The sequence below is a fragment of the Phasianus colchicus genome, chromosome 3 (genome assembly GCF_987193195.1).
Source record: "Phasianus colchicus chromosome 3, bPhaCol1.hap1.1, whole genome shotgun sequence".
In the NCBI taxonomy this organism is placed as follows: Eukaryota; Metazoa; Chordata; class Aves; order Galliformes; family Phasianidae; genus Phasianus; species Phasianus colchicus.
The window spans coordinates 2,747,765-2,765,197 of NC_143438.1; the positions used below are offsets into that span (position 1 = coordinate 2,747,765).

The 17,433-nt window shown below is 41.6% G+C and overlaps 1 protein-coding gene across 2 annotated transcripts in view; it reads right to left on the bottom strand.

Moving 5' to 3' along the window:
• TNS3 (tensin 3) overlaps positions 1-8,849 on the bottom strand; it is a 212,186-nt gene extending 203,337 nt beyond the window's left edge. Inside the window, exon 1 of one of the 2 annotated variants that reach the window (XM_090136801.1) lies at positions 8,441-8,849. In XM_090136801.1, the coding sequence (XP_089992927.1) occupies positions 8,441-8,536 (96 nt within the window). In that variant the 5' untranslated portion in view covers positions 8,537-8,849. The remainder of the gene's footprint in view (positions 1-8,440) is intronic. The other variant, XM_031592014.2, reaches the window with a different exon arrangement.
• Between the last annotated feature and the right edge of the window lie 8,584 nt (positions 8,850-17,433).

A 17,433-nucleotide genomic window follows, 5' to 3' on the forward strand; every position in this document is an offset into this window, starting at 1 on the left:
AAGACAACAGAATTGCTTGCCTTCTTAGCAACAAGGGTATGCTGCTGATTCATATTTGACTTGGGATCCATGAGAACTTCCATCTCTTTTTCTGCCAAGCTGCTTTCCACATGAGTGGCTCCCAGGACACACTGGTGCACGGGGTTGTTCCTTCTTAGATGCTGGAGTCTGCTCTTCCCCTTGTTGAATTGCATGAGGTTCCTGTCACCCTAAGTCTCTAGCCTGTCAAGGTTCCACTGAAAGCGCAGCCATTTGGTGACCAGCTGCTCTCCACATCTTTGTCATCTGTGTATTTATCGACTGTGCACTCTACTGCATCATCCAGATCACTAATGAGTATGTTAAACAGGACTGAACCCAGGACTAAACCCTCCGGACCCAGCCGTTTAGCCCATTTTCGATTCACCTCAAGTTACCTGACCTGACCCTCTCCCACCAGGAGCACAGTTTTCTGGCTCCAGCTTTTCCCCCCGATCCTTTGTGCCTGAGATTTGCAAAGATCAATCCTGCTAACAAAAGTCTGTGGCAAAGAAGATATTCAGTACATCGGCCTCTTCTATATCCTGTGTGACCTGGTGCCCTGTTTCGTTCAACAATGGGCCCACATTTTCTCTAGCCTTTTTTTTTTTTTTCATTTTTGGTCACGTATGTACTTACAGAAGTCCTTCTTGATGTCTCTGACATTTTGACATCCCTGACCTGATTCAATTTTGCTTGGGCTTTAGCTTTCCTAACTTTATGCACAGATGCTGGGACATCTCTGTATTCCTCCTAGGTTACCCACCCATGCCTCCAACCTCTTTACACTTTCTTTTTGTGAGGTTGGCCAGGAGTGCTTTGTCCATCCACACTAGGCTCCTGGAATTTCTGCCTGACTTACTGCTTGCTGAAATGGATCATTCTTGACCTTGGAGAAGTTGTTCCTTGAGTATTAATCAGCTTTCTTAGGCTTCTTATTTCAGGGCCTTATCCCACAGTAGTCTCACTGGACTCTTCCAAGAAGACCCCTGAAGATGCTAAAGTCTGCCCTCCTTAAGTACAGGATTGTGAGCTTGCTTTTCACCTTCCTCCTTTCCCTCAGGTTCCTGAACTCCACTATTTCAGGATCACTGCAGCAAGGCTGTCTCTGACCTCCCCATTCCTAATAAGTCCCTACTTACTGGTGGGTATGAGGTTTATTAAAGCACTTCCCCTCACTGGTTTCTCTTCCACTTGGAGAAGAATTTACAATCAACACACTCCAGGACTGGAGTGAAACTCCTAATGGGAGGCTTCTGCTATATTGTCCCTCCAGCAGATATTAAGGTGCAGGAATTCTCCAGGAAGAGAAGGGCCTGCAAACACAAGGTTGTTCTTACACATCCACAGTGGGTTCATCTGCTTGTTCTTCCCGGACAGGTGGTCTGTAGCATATTCCCACTATAATGTCACTGAAGTTGGTTTTCCCTTTAATTCCAATCCATAAACTCTCAACTAACTCCTCATTCATCCCCAGACAGAGGTCCATGCACTCCAGCTCATCATTTACAAAAAGAACACCACATCTACTGCATCTCCCTAGCCTGTCCTTCCCAAAATGTCTGCATCCTTCTATTGCAAACCTTCAGTCACAGGAGTACATCTCTGTGATGCAAATAAGTTTGTAGCTCTGCAACCACACACACCTGTCTGACTCAACTTGTTTACTCCCCACACTATGTGTGTTGGTGCATAGACACTTAAGAGCAGCACCCCAGCTCATTATGTTCCTAAACTGTCTTCGAAGGATTTCTGCATAATGGTAACTTGTAGGCATTTATTTGCTAATCTGCAAGTCCTACAGGTGACTCTGCTTAATCCCTATTCCTCTGATTAAGTGACCAAACAGAACATTTAATTAAAGTAATTGTTTCAGACACAGACCATTAAGGTGTCCACTTACATTTCTGTTACTTCTCATTCTTTCTGTCCTTCTATGCTGAGAAAATTTGCACTGTGCCTTTTATGCTAAACTTCTTTTCCCAGTTGATCTTATAGCTAACAAATCATTTAAAAAGAATGCTGGGGTTTCATAAACATATAACCTGTCGTGGTTTAACCTGGCAGGTGACTGTGTACCACACAGTCATTCACTCACTCCCCTTCTTCCCAGTGGGATGGGGGAGAAAATAAAAATAAAAATAAAAATAAACAATAAGTAGAACTTGTGGGTTGATATAAAGCTATTTACTAAGATATAGAAAAAGGATAATAATTATGACAAATATGTATATCTATAGGTATATGACAAGTGATGCACAAGCAATTGTTTACCACCAAATCAATGTCCAGCAGAAGAGAGCCAGATGAACTCCCACTCTCTTCAAAATTCCTTCCGCTTGATGTGATATGACATGGATGTGACATATCCCTCTGTCCTCTATCCTAATTCTGTTCCCTCCCAGCTCCTTGGGCCCTTTGCTGTGAATGGCCTTGAGTCTACACAATATTGCTTAGCAGGCAACTGTAAACATCAGTGTGTTATCAACACTGTTTTCGCCTAGAACCAAAACATAGCATTATACCAGACACACTGAATAAACAATTTCACCCCAGCTGAAACTAAGACAACTAGCAAAAAATAAATAAATAAATTCACAAGGATTCTCATTTTATTCTGACTTTCGTGTTGCATAACAATACAAGGAAATTGTATTGTTATAGACATATGAGACTGTGGGCTATTTGCTTAATATTCAGTCCAAAACCATTAGAAGTATTTATTCATGGGAAAAACTAGTCTTCTTCCTATCGTTTTCATCTGTGCAAATAAAGAAACCTTCAGTAGGAGTAGCCATAAAGCTCCCACAGGGGCAAGATAGACCACTGAACTGTGTAATATTGGTGACTGCTCTCTGAGCTGAGTAGCATTCTCATATTTGCGTACATTCTCCCAGTCAGAGATGTTAAGATGCAATGTGGAAGCCTACCGTACAGCCAAGATATATACAGAGATTGTTTTCAGACTGTCCTTTTCTCCTGTTTTGCAAAACTTTGTCCTATTTTTGGCTGAGATAGTGTTTTCTTCATAAAGACAGTACATATATTTATTTATTTAGGATTTTAATATAAATGGTACTGATAATACACTTGTGTTTTAGTCCTTTCCGAGCAATGCCAGCACAGAATCAAAGAATTCTCAGCTTTTCACACGGCTCCGCCAGCAACAAAGCTGGGGATGCACAAGAAGCTGAGAGGGACACAGCCACAACAGCTGGCACAAACTGGCCGAAGGAATGTCCCCTAGAACACTGCGTCAGATTCAGCAGCAAAAGCTGGGGGAAAGAAGGAGAGAGAATACAATTGGAGCAATGCTGTCTGTATTCCCAAGAATCCATCATCACATAAGATGATGAGCCCTGCTTTCCCGGAAATGGCTTAACCTGCCTGTCAATGGAAAGTAGTGAATTAATTTCTTGTTTTGCAATGCTTGCATATACAGTTTTTGCTTTCCCTATTAAATTATCTTTATATCAAGCCACAAGTTCTCACACTTGTCTGATTCTCTCCTTAATCCCAACTTGGAAGGATGAGCAAGCAGCTGTGTAGTGCTTAGCTGCTTAAACCACAGTGAAGTGACAACTCGTTATTTAAAAAGCAGTACACTTTAGTGGAAAAGCACTAGGCTGAGAATCATGAAATTTGAAATCTTACATATTGTTTTTAACCTCAAAACAGTCGCTTTGCTTATGTCACTTAGCAATTCAATTTTCACTATTGCTTTTTTGCTTGCCAATACAAGATAGGCCTGTCGCTACTGGGCCTGATCTTGTTCCGCATCTTCACCAAAGACTTGGATGAAGAGATAAAGAGTTTGCTGATATACAGTGCTGGGAGGTGTGGTTGAGACACCAGAAGGTGGTGCTGCCATTCAGTGAGATCTGGACAGGCTGGAGAGCTGAGCACAGAGGAGTCTGATGAGCTTCAGCAAGGACAAGTATAGAGTCCTATACTTGGGAGAGGAATAACCACACGTGTCAGTACAGGTTTGGGGCTGACCTGCTGGAGAAGAGTTTCACAGGGAAGGACCTGACTGTCCTGGTAGTCAACAGGCTGGCCATGAGCGAGCAGTGTGCATCTGTGGTCAAGAACAACAATGGTATCTTGAGATGTATTAAAAAGAGCATGGCCAACAGGCCAGGGGAGGATATTCTCCCCCCTCTATTCTGCTCTGGTGGGGTCACATCAGGAATATAGTCACAGAATCACAGAATGGCCAGGGTTGGAAGGGACCTCAAAGATCATGAATCTCCAATCCCCTGCCACATGCAGGGCCACCAACCTCCCCATTTCATACTAGATCAGGCTGCCCAGGGCCCCATCCAACCTGGCCTTGAAAACCTCCATGTTTTGAGGCATCCACAGCCTCTCTGGGCAGCTGTTCCAGCACCTCAGCACTCTCTCTGTAAAGAATTTCCTCCTGACATCCAACCTAAATCCTCCCTCCCTCAACTTAAAACCATTTCCCCTCGTCCTGCAGTAATCTACCCTTTCAAAGAGTTGATTCCCCTCCTGTTTGTAGGCTCCCTTTAGGTACTGAAAGGCTGCAATGAGGTCACCCTGCAGCCTTCTTTTGTCCAGGCTGAACAAGCCCAGCTCCCTCAGCTTGTCTTCGTACAGTTTTCAGTTCTGGGATCCCCAGTTCATAAAATCTTCTAGAGAGAGCCCTGCAGAGAGCCACAAAGATGATAAAGGGCCTGGAGCATCTCCCTTATGAGGAAAGCTGAGATACCTGGGTCTGTTCAGCCTGGAGAAAAGAAGATTTCAACCATGATTTCAACCATGTTTATAAATATCTAAAGGGGGGGAGTCGAATGAATGGGGCTAAGCTCTTTTCTGTGGTGTGCAGTGACAGGACAAAGGGCAATGGGCAAAAACTTGAACAAAAGAAGTTCCATACAAACGCAAGGAAGAACTTCTTTACTGTGAGGGTGACAGAGCACTGAAACAGGCTGCCCAGGGAGGCTGTGGATTCTCCTTCTCCGGAGATATTAAAAACCTGCCTGGATGCTTTTCTGCTCAATCTACTGTAGAAAACCTGCTTCTAGCAAGGGGGTTGGACTCAATGATCTCCAGAGGTCCTTTCCAACCCTCATGATTCTGTGATGTTTTAGCAGGCCTGATATACATTAAAAATGAAAGCTAACTAATAAACAGAAACAAACAAGAGAAAGACAGCAATGCTAAACATGCTTCCTTCCAGGAGTCAAATTTACGCTGTTTTCCCCTCAAATTTGCATTAACATCTTTCAGCAAATTCTGAGATAGAATGTTTAACATCAAAATCACTTCAAATACCCAGCGGTAGAAATTCAGATGGCCTGATGTATAATTACGAGGGCTGCTCTAAAAGTCCTGCTTCTTATTTTACTATGTTAACCCACAATTTCAGAGGTGGATGTTGGTATGGCAGTAGAGGCTGAACCTTCCCAACAATATTACACTACATTCTGCCATTGTGCAACAGATGGCAGCAGAGGGACAGCCTGACAAAATGGCATCTGACATGGAAGTGTGTACGAACCAAAGCTGTGCAATTGAGTTCCTTCATGCAGAAAAAATGGCACCCATTGACATTCATTCATGCTTGCTGAATGTTTATGGAAACCAAACGGTGGATGTGAGCACAGTGAGGCAGTGGGTGGAGCACTGCAGCAGTGATGACAGTGATATGAAAAACAAGCCACATTTAAGACATCTATGCAGATTTCTACATAGCATGCAGGCTCTTTTTCATCACTGGTAAAAATGCATAGTTAATGGCAATAACTATGATGAAAAAACAGTGTTTTGAAGCTGGCAGTGTGCTCTGTCAAATGTGTCTTTGTATCTGTTGTAATTTTCCTGAAAATAAACAGGAGGCAATACTTTCAAAGCAACTTACATATATATCTTTCTTTTGGAAGAGAAGACCTACAGAGATTCAGCAATACAGAAAGCTCGTATTTCAAACTCTTATTTATTGCCTCCTTTGTATGTTCCAGATATGAAATAAAGCCACTGACATTAATTTGTTCCATAATAGCAGCATAAATTGGAGACTAAGACAGTTTTTTTATCGTTGTTGTTGTTGTTTTTGAGAATTACTGGCTCAGATTGCCCTTTAATTTACATTAAACTACTTAAATGTAATTGGTTTCAGAGAGGAAATACTTGATTTATAAACTAACATTTGAGAGAACACAGACCATACATTTCATGAAACTCAGTATTTTATCTAAATCTCTCTCACTCTCCCCCACCCCCTATAAATGGGTATCCTGACAGACCGGTGCTAATAAAAGTATCATACTTCTTCATCCTTGTTCTTGGCATTTCCCACTTCCCATCTTGTAGGTAGTTCAGCTTGTTCTATCAATCCTGGGTTCATTGCTCAAAGGGTTCCCTTGACCATTCAGGAAGTCTTAGCACAGAAAGGAAGAATCAGTTGCAAACTTGGAGGTAAGAATCTAGATTAAAAGAAGTTATCCCCAAGCACTATTATTATTAATTAACTGGAGAGTTCTCAGAGCAGCAGATTCTGAATTACCATCCCCAGACAGACAGAAAGAAGGACACGGAACCTGACTAACCAGAGTGTAGTGGGACTGAACAGTCATGATGAGCAGTACCACAGCACTGTGAGAGTTCTGTGCAAACTGGATTACTTGTACCTACGTCTTTGTAACAGAAGTTCTGGCACAAAAAAGGAGAACAGGGCATGTGTTTTGCTCCCAAAGATCATATAATGCAGAGTATTTTCTTAATGTGTTTTAAGAGCATTCAGCAAAAGTAGAATTACAGAATGATTTGGATTGGAAGGGGCCTGAAAGACCATCTATCTTCCAACCCTCTGCAATGGGCCGGGACACCTCCCACCAATTAAGCTGCCCAAAGTCCCACCCAACCTGACCTCAAACACTTCTGGGGATGTGGTACCACAGCTCCTCTGGGCAACCTGGTCCAGTGACTCATGGTGACGAATTTCTTCCTAGTGTCTGACCTAAATCTACCCTCTTTTGCTTTAAAGTCCATTACCTGTTATCATATCACTACACTCCTTGGCAAAGAGTTCCTCATCCTTCCTATCAGCCTCCCTTACGGGTACTACAAGGTCTCACCAGAAGTTTGTTACAACAGTTTTTCTTTTCATCATAATATTAGAATTTTCAGATTTAATATCAGGACTAAGGTCACAGGCAAATATTTCTTTGACAAGAGATCTCTGGAGATCACTGGATATGCTTTCAAATGGAATAAAGCTCCTTTTTCTGAGTGAAGGCAAAAATTTCAACCCTTTAAATGAGTCACTTGTCTAGGATTGAATACTGGCCATCTTACACCTCACAGGCAAGCAATTCTGGCAGGAAAGTGTACGCTCAGATATTTCCTTGGCAGCTTTTTATAATAAAATGGGTATTTGAAACTGCTTGTTTTGAAACGTTATACAAAGACTAAAGGAGATGGTTTCATAGAGCGTACATGAAATGATCAAAGGGAGCCTGAAACCAGTAAAGATTATCTAATGCACGAATCCACAGCTTACCCCTTGTGTGGTATATTATTCACTAACTTCTGGAAAACTAATCCTAAAAGGTTTCAATAGAAGTGATGTGTTTTCAGAAGGGGTTTGAAATGAGAAGGTGCTTACTTGAGCATGTGAGAGGGAGACCTATAGTGGCACGTAGAGCTTGAGTCAACAAAAACACCTCAACATATGTTTAACTTAGAACTGTTGCTGAACTGAGGTTTTAGAGGCAATCCAGGAGGAAATGCATGAAACTTCAAAGGTCCAGAGGTTTGCTTAGTAAACCAGAAATACAGATGCATGAATGAGCCTCTGGAATGAGTTGTGTCGGACTGAGACCATCGGCTGGGACTCTAAGCAATATTTCTGTTACTTTCCATTTCCATTTGTGCCTGAAAAGCTGCTCTGCCAACAGTTTTTTTCTAGTTTTGCTCTGAGTCAAAGTCAAAGGCATCACGTGAGATCAAACGGGTTTAAAGCCAAAATAATTCAAAATTGATCAAACTTTCACATACATGGAAAGTTTTGTGTTCTTCAGTCTTATCAACCCACCCCCACGTTTGGACGTTTCTTTTCCACCACCGTCCCAAGATACGATTTATATTCAGAGTAACGCGAGCATTTAAATCGGTGGGAAGGCAAACGCTCTCTCACGGAAGCTCCATCTGCGGCAGGTATCACAGCAGCCAAACCCAGCTCAGTGCGCTCAATTCTCATTGCCAAGCCAGGCAAGCAGGACGGCGCGGACGGCCAACTCCAGCCGCCGGGTCTGCAGTGAGTTATGCGGCAGTTACGCTGCCGGCGGTCGGTGCAGAGCCGCAAAAAGCGGGCAGGTATGCGGGACCCCGGCCCGGCCGCAGCCCTGGAGGCGCCGAACCCCCCCCAGACGTCCCCCTCTGAGCAAATCCCACGTACCTTCATCATCATCTCGGCCTCTTCTTGCGCCGGACGGCGCCGAGGCGGGGGGCACGGTTCCCTCCCGTGGAGCATCGAACTCATCCGGCCGCCCATGGGCCGTCCGTCGGTGCCGCTCCTCGCTCTCAGCGCGGCCCCCCGGCTCACACTTCCATCTCTTCAGCCGTCGCCGGGAGCCATGAGGCACCCGCACCGGCGTCTGGGCTCTCTGTGCGTTCAGCCCTCGTTGTCAACTGCTCCAGAGCTCCTTCGCCGCCCGCTTCGCCTTTTGTTATCGGATCTCGGCTGAACGCACCGTGCGGGACAACAAATCAGAGAGCCTGAGCCTAAAGCTGTGTCTGCGGCTAAGGAAAGCCAGCCCGCCCTGTGCTGGTGGGAGGGTTTGGGGATGGTATGGATTCAATAACAACGAAACCGAAAACTCGCGAAGCGAGCTGTTCCAAGAGTCTGTGCTGCTTTTGTGAAGAAAAGCAAACTTTCCAGCAATCTATCACGGAGGCAAGCCAAATGGGACTCAAATACCAAAGTAACTTGAGAATGAAAAATAGGTGTTTAAAGTCAACACCAAGAATGACTTTGAAAACAGAATTTCAGAAGGGGAGAACCTACAGGAATTTCCTGCCTCTTTGTGTAATCTGCCTGCCAGTATACATTAATTCCCATTAGTCTTAACAGGGCTTATTTGTCCTGACTTACTTTCCTGTAAATGGTAAATGGTAAAGATAACTGTGTGATGGCACACTGCTAATGATAACTATGTGATGGAAACTCAGCACTGTAAGCTTAAGGTCTCTGCTTCCCTCTCTGCCTAAGACATTTGGTATCTTGTGTAATTCAGGTTTGCTGAGGTGTGCTGTAATTCTGAATCCTTTAATTGTTAGCTCTCCAGCTTCACACTGCTGCATTGCCACAAAGCTCAGAATCTGTAGTTCAGTCCCAGGGGTCCTGAGAAGTTCAAGTCACGTTTATCCAACTCTCATGCTATAAAAAGATGCCTGTAACAGAACAACAGTGAGAGTTTATTGTCTATTTCCAAACACTTGCATTTCAGTGTTCTAGCAGCAGTACATTAAAAAAGATTTGTACTAAGTAGGTCAGCTGGTCATTTGTTTGTTTGTTTTCTCAAGGAATAGAAGAAATAAGAAGTCTTTTCTAAACATTTAAGTAGTAATAAAATCTGGCACGTTTTGATAAGTAAAAACAATCCATCTTTTCTATAGCCAAGAAGGAAAATAAGATAAATTTTAACACTAATGTTAATTTGTACATCCTGGATATTCTGATTGAGTATTTGGCACCCATTATGCCAAGCACTCTACTCGTACAGACTGAAGTTATTTACTTCATAAAACGTTCTGTTCTTGTGCACGGAGGAATTCAGGTATAGGCTGAGTACTCTGCATGAGGTCAATTCTAGGCTGTCAGCTTATTTTCACCGCATTAATCTTGTCTGCCCTCCTCCCCGTTGCTTAAACTCTATGTTCAAAGAGTCTGAATGCACAAATGAATTATTTCTGCAGGACAAGGAATAGATTAAGGGAGAAAAGGTCACGGTACAGGAAAAGCTATTCTTAGGTGACCTGAAGGTCTGTTGTTGTCTTATGAGGTTTTCACTGGGAAGTCACAAATCATGAATAATGAGCTGTATTTGAAACATCACAAACTGATTAGAGTCATAATAAGGGAAGTGTAGGTGACCTTTACAAGCTAAGCAAAAGCAATCTCTCTAACTAGCAGTTGTACTGGCTCCCTACTCCAAGGGAACTCATTTGAGATTCATTGACTGATCCACAAGTAAAAAGTTGGAACTTATATCAGTATTATTAGTTTGACAGTATAGGAGTGAGTATTTACAGGTTTTAAATGCCTCTGCAGAAAGAAAATGTGGAAATGCCAACATCTTCTGACAGAATTTCCACCGCTTTATCTTAGTAGAATATCCACTTCCATTGTTCTAGTGTTTTGACTCTACTTTTAATTACTGACACACTGCAAAACTTAACAAACTGAACCAGTGGGTCATATGGTTCTATTGTTTCTTTGTTCTGTTTAAAAATTAATAAATAAATACCAACAACAGGGTTTTCTGTGTGTGTGTGTGCTCAAAACCAAAGCAGAATCAAGTAGCCAGCTTGTCCAAACATTACAAGGGGACAGAGTCATGCTTACTGGTGGATGTCATTGAGGTTATGGCTGTCTTGACCAGTGCCACCATTACCTTTTTCACAAAGATTCCTGAATGGTAGGTAGGCAGCTTGTCATCTAATCTTGAGAAAGAGACCACGGTTTTATTACAACTTTTCCTAACAAAAGTTCTAAAGGGCATTGTGGAACTCAAATGCCAAATTCTCGTCCTGATTAACCCTTACCTCCAGCACCAGTATGCAAAAAAAGAAATAAATGAACTAAAAATGTTTCATGATTAGAAGGGATCTAATTGGAATTCAATGAACTTGTTATCACAGATCAGATCCAGAGCAATACCTGAATGGGAACAGTGTGTTTTTAAAGAATATAGCGAATAAGATTTTATTTAAAGGAGAGGTAGACAAGTATTAGTGACTCATCATCATTCAAGTAAATATGAATGGAAGAAGAATTTTCCTTAAGTATTCATTCCCATGCCTCCTTTTATCCACCACTGTCAGCAGTTAGAATAGATGGCTCTCAGCCTTGTCACAAGCAAAATGAGAGGGAGACTGGGGTAGACCAAGGAGTGTGGGGAAAGAAATAACAAAAAATACACAGATACCTAGTGGATTCAAACTAACAAAGTAACTGTGGCTAAGACATAGGTCACATTTTAGAGAATAATGACCACTGCCTGCGGCAAAGCTAGGCTTATAATCAGCAAGTCTGCCATTAACTCTGCAGGAAATGCATTAATCTGGAGTCATCAAAGAAATTATAGCCAGTTATTTGCTGAGAGAGGGATTAGTAAGGCCAGATGAGCATTTTTCTTGTGGTGCTATTATTTTTATTGAGTAACACAAAAATTATATTCATTTCATGACTCTGCTTCTGTGTTGGGACATAAAGAGAGAAAAATTGATTGCACAACAGTTATTTGAAATTCCTTAAAAAAGCCCAGGGAATTTTTAGCATTGCTGAACTACAAACAGGAGCAGCTCCTATGTTTTGCACACACTGTTAGGGTTGTGCAAACCTCAGCCTTCTGTTCTTCAAGTACTTAGCTTCCCTCTGTACTGAACGGCTTTGTTGTTGAAGTATGTAACTGTCAAAAGACTTCCATTAGCTTTAGCACTATGCCTTAAGAGACTGTATCTTATTATTCAGATTACCTAGACATAACAAAATAACAACATAATTCGTAGAATTATAAAATGGCTTGGGTTGGAAGGGACCTCAAGGATCATCAAGTTCCAACCCCCTTACCTCTTGCAGAGCCAACTGCTAGATCAAGTTTTAATCCAGGCTGCCCAGGGCCCATCCAACCTGGCCTTGAACACCTCCAGGGATGGACAGGGCGTCCACAACCTCTCAGGGCAGCCTGTTCCAGCACCTCACCACTCTCTCAGTAAAAGACTTCCTCCTGACATTTAATCTAAATCTTCCCTCTTTTAGTTTAAAACCATTCCCCTTTTCCCTATCATTATCATTATGCAGCCTTCCAGGCCACAAATGCACACTTCTGGTTCATGTTAAGTTTTTCATCCATGACCCCCTTCTCAGTGGGGCTGCTCCCAAGGAGTTCTCCTCCCAGACTGTATGCATATCTGGGACTAGTCCCTTCCTGACTCATGGGAGGAAGAATGGCAACCATTTCATTCTACTTGTATGTCCAAAAAGAAGTATTAAATAGGATATATCAATTTGTTATAGTTTTGAACACAGCTCAATCAACAATATATTGTGCAATCAATAATACTTTGCATTTAATACATAATGCCTTAAATGACACAGTCTAAGAGCCAAGTAAAATAAGAAAGAATGAACTCTCTTCTGTAAAACTTCACATTTTTCAAAGTCTGCACAAGCAGTGTTGCTTTTCAACAGGCAGTTTAGAGAAAGTATCCAGTTCTAAAGACTGAAGAAACTAAGTACTCTCTTCTGTGGGAGGCAAAGTGGCACCCTGGATAGTCTGAGCAGTATCTTGTCCCTCTGAATCCAGTAAGTTGTGAATGACAGAGATGCATAGATGTCATTCACAAGCTGTGATAACCATAAGAGCAGCAGCGGTGCTCATAATTTTCCAAAAACCTTTTTTTTTTTTTTTTTTTTTTTTTAAATCCTTGAGAAGTGTGTAGTTGGGGGAATATTAGGTTTATCAGGCTTAGAATTTCCAGAGTGAATTCTGAACTCAGTGCAATAATCATTAAATACTACCTTATCACAGAAGCATAGAGTGGTTGGGATGGGGTCCCCTGAGGTCATCTTGTCCAAACCCTCCTCCTTGCTCAACCAGGGCCACCTTGACCCACTTGCAAGTGGGTCTATTCAAAACAGTTCCAAGAAGAGACACTTGTCAACTTCTCCAGGCAACTTGTGCCAGTGCTCATTCACCATCACAGTAAATAAAAATTTCCCAATGTTCAGAGGGAACCTCCTGTATTTCAGTTCATACCCACTGCCTCTTCTCATTTCACTAGGCACTACTGAAATGAGACCAGCTCTGTCTTTGCACAAATCCTTCAGATATTTATATATATTGACAAGATCTCCCTTTAAGCTTTCTCTTTTTAAGGCTAAACAGCTCCAGCTCTCTCAGCCCTTCATCTTATGTGAAACGCTCCAATCCTATCATCATCTTCCACCTTTGCTAGATTCTCTCACATATGTCCGTGTCTCTCTCATACTGTAAAGAACTTCACATGGTGTTCCAAGTGTTGTAGCCTCACCAGGGCTAAATAGAGCAGGAAAACAAACAAACAAACAAACGAAACTGTGCCTGCCTGCTGGCCATACTTTACCTAATGAAGCCCAGGATACCTTTACCCTTCTTTTTTTGGAAGATCACACTGCTGGCTCACATACAGTTTGATATCCACCAGGACTCTTAGGTAAAACTAGGTCCTATCAAGTACTGGTGCCTGGAGTTGTTCCTCTCCAGGTGTTGGGTTTTGTATTTCCTCTTCTTGAATTTCATGAGGTTCCAGCCTAACCAGGTTCCTTTCTTTGGAGGCATGGCCCTCTCTGGTGTACAACCACTCCTGACAGTTTTGTGTCATCTACATTCCTGCTGGGGATGCTCACGTGTCACTGATCACCATCTTGAGGCCTGTCCTTTCTGACAGCTTTCCAGGTATCTCGTTGTCTGCCTATCCAGCCCAACCAGCTGCTTCAACAGATTGTCTATGAGGATCTTATAGGAGACAGTGTCAAAACCTTACTTAAGACCAGGTAGATAACAGCTATTGCTTTCCTCTCATCTACCTGGTGAGTCATTTCATTGTAGAAGCCTATAAAGCTGGTCAAGTATACTTTCCCGTTGGTGAATCCATGCTAGCTAGTCTTGATGATTTCTTTGTCTTTCATGTGCTTGGAAATGGTTTCCAGGATCAATCACCATCCTAGGGATCGAGGTAAAGCTATTACCTGTAATCCCTTGAGTACTCCTTGCCTGTTTTTGAATATAGGAGTGACATTTGCCTTTCTCTGATCTTCAGGCAGTTCTCCCAGCCTAAAGGTTATCAAGAATGGCCTCACAATGTTGTCTATCTCCCACAGCACCCAGAGATGCATCCCATCAGGGCTCATAAACAACAAATGTAGTTATTTGTTGAACTGGTTGGCTGTGATACCAGCAACGTTCTGTGCCATTGGTAGTAAAGAGCTCTGCCATTGTGATGCTGATATCCTGGCTATCCCAGAAAGGTTCCAGATCTGAGTATGGTTTGGACGTGAGAAAGATGGCATGTAAAATAAGCCTAATTTCTCTTGACAAACATAGAGTTAGAGCCAGAAACTGGAAAATTCCTTACGACAAACATAGCCTCTTTACACTGTCAAATTCCTTTAAGTTCTCTATTCATTTAATGACTCACATTATTATTGATATACTTTTTAATCTGTTTTGAGTTTTTTAAAGAAAAAGCTGTGTGAAAGTAATTTCCATCACTGTATCTCCATGACCCACTTATCCAAGGCTTGTAATTACTCCAGCCTACAACTTGACACCAGCAATCACGAATAAGCTAATGCCTGTGGGGTTTTTTGGTGAAAGAATTCAACAAACTTCATATGTCAAAAAGAACCATTCCCTACCCATTCTCTTATCTCTGTCTCCACTGACCTCTCCTTTTTATACTCTTATTTAAAAAAAAAAAAAATCTACCCAAAATAATTTTCCCCAAATGGCCCAATGTTAAAAGGCTTTACAAAAGATGTAAATTATTCTGCTCTGCTATTCATTTGCAGAAAAACCTTTTTCCTGCCCTGCCATCCCATTATGGTGGAAACACTGCTCTTTTACTCCAAGCCAAAAATGTGGGAGGTCGAGAAAGGAGAGACAGATGTGGCAGATTTAACAACCTCACTGTGTCTGGGAAAAAAAAAAAAAAAAAGTGTTTTATAATCCCAATATATGTGCTTGGAAAGATTAGAAAGAAAAAGAGTCTAGCTAAATGATTTCAACTTTTCCTTGTATGGTTTTGTTCTTATTACTGCTTTGCACTCAATAAATTTCCCATCCCAAGGAAAGCCTCACCCTGAAAATTATCTGAGTTTATCATCTTCTGTCAGAAGCCACTTTAGAGTGGGAGACATGCATCAGAAACAGAAAGCAAAAATGTCTGCATAAATACAAATCTGAATGACAATTGTTTTGTTATCGTTTTTCTAAATCAGCTTAATTTTTCATTAAAAGTAAGATCACATACTTAAAACTTACTTTGTCATAATGATGAAAATATTAGTCAAAAGCTCTGGTGGTACCTTGAAACAAAAGAAAAGTTTAAAAAGCCCAAACATCTTGCATAACTGTGATGGATTTCCAACAAAAACATACAGTCATGCAACAGTCAACTAATGTCTGTAAAATTCCAGATGTTTTTAATATGCCCTGTAGGGCAAATTTAATATTTTCCAGACCCTTTCCCTTCTTGCTAAAGAACAGCAATGAAATAGCAGGAAATGGTCTTCAGCTGCTGTAATGTTTTCATTTGCCCAGCGACAGAGTTTTTTAACTGAGCCCTAGCCCTTTTCTCCCAGCCTTCTGGTGCTTTTGGCATTTCAGGAGCAGGCAGTTGACTAAGGTTTAATCTCTGCCAGGTCTTTATTACTCACAGCCGAGGCTGACTCTGCAAGCTGCCTTCAGAAGAAGAATACATGCAAAGAGCTACTCTGCAAAACTGGGGACAGTTTATACAAAGCTCCTCCCTCAAAGAATCCAATAAACTTTCTTCAAGACAAACCCCTTGCAAGCCTCTCTCCTTACTCCTAAACATATGGTTCAATATGATCCAAACCAGCCTTTCTCCTAAGCATATGATCAAAAAATCCAAACTGAAACAAAACAAATACACACACACAAAAAAATACTTTTCAAAAAACATTTTCTTTTTCACATTGAAGTAAAAAGAAGAGCTGTGTTAGATATGTATATCCTGAATTTTTAAAGTAAAATATTGGGCCTTACACTTTATGTATCTAGCATTTATGGTCGGGATGTTGATGAAAAGGTGGTGATGAATATGCAGGCCAAAAGCAATGAAGCTAATTGCCTTACAAGTGTACAAGAATAAATACACAAGGAGAGGAAGATGAGAAAATTGAGAATTTAATATAAAGCAGAAGTAACTTGCAGTGGACAAATGTACTGTAGGCCTCAAACTGCAAGCACTCGTGTTTGTGTGTGATGCTGCTCTTGAAGTAGTGGTACTGGATGTCAGGCAGTCTTCTTGATGTGGACAGCAGAAAATCCACAAGCAATGGACTCTTCCTAACTATGAAGGCTGCAACTTTAACCTTTGAAAGTCACAATCTCTCTACTCTCAGTCACCACATAGCGTAGCATCAAGTTTGTCAGTGTTACTCTTTCTAGGACCAATTTCCTCTCAAGAGCGACACTAAGGAGACCAGGAGTGGCCATGCCCCACTCCAATCTTTGCCTTCTTCTTCAAATAGATTTCCATCTGATGCCAAGTCATCTCCTCTGTGTGATGTAGCACCTAGGGACGTGGTGATAGACTTAGTACTGTTAGGTGTTGGTTAGATTTAATCTTAAAAATATTTCCAACTAAATGGTTATGTGATTCTGAGTCTTTGGTTCTGTCTTCCACTTCCCAGAGAGGTGGAGGAAGAACCTTTCCACACCTGACCAAAAGCCACACACTCATTACTTCACTCAGCAGTTTCAAGCCAAGAACCTAACATGCTGACAACAGCGTATCTATGAAAACTAATTGTTTCTGTGTGAATGGGTTCAAGGGATAAAACTTCTGCTCTCTTCAATTTTAACCTTGTCTTTTCGCATCTGTGTAGCATTGCACCTAAGTCCCTTTGACTTGCTGTGGTTTTATTCTCTGTTCCTATAATTTCTGAATTCTCCCATATCTCTTGCTTGGCAAGTGCAAGATCAAAAATCTTTCATTGCAGAGAAAAATGTTCAAAATCAATTGACACAAGGACTTCAAGAGACTATCGTTGGCTAGTTTAAAGATGGATACACTGAGCTGAAAGCATTTCATTTCCTTTAGCTTTTACAACTTTCCTAAGATCCTACTGCAGTTAATATGTTAGTGAACAAGTTTTACATAAAAATGAGAAAACAGATTGAGATATGCTTTGAAGTCATGTAAACAAGTTCCCCACACCCTCATAATCCAGTACTGCAGAAATCGCAGGACTGATCTGACTGCATAACTGCTGCCTGGGGTATTCACTTAATGCTACTAGAGGAACAAAGCCAACAATTCTTTGGTTGCTTTATTTCCGACAACTTCATCACAGTTTCTAGGATGTATTCAAATTTACATTGGACGTAAGTAACTCACTATTTCCCCTACTGCCTGTTAGCAGAACTTCGAGGCTTT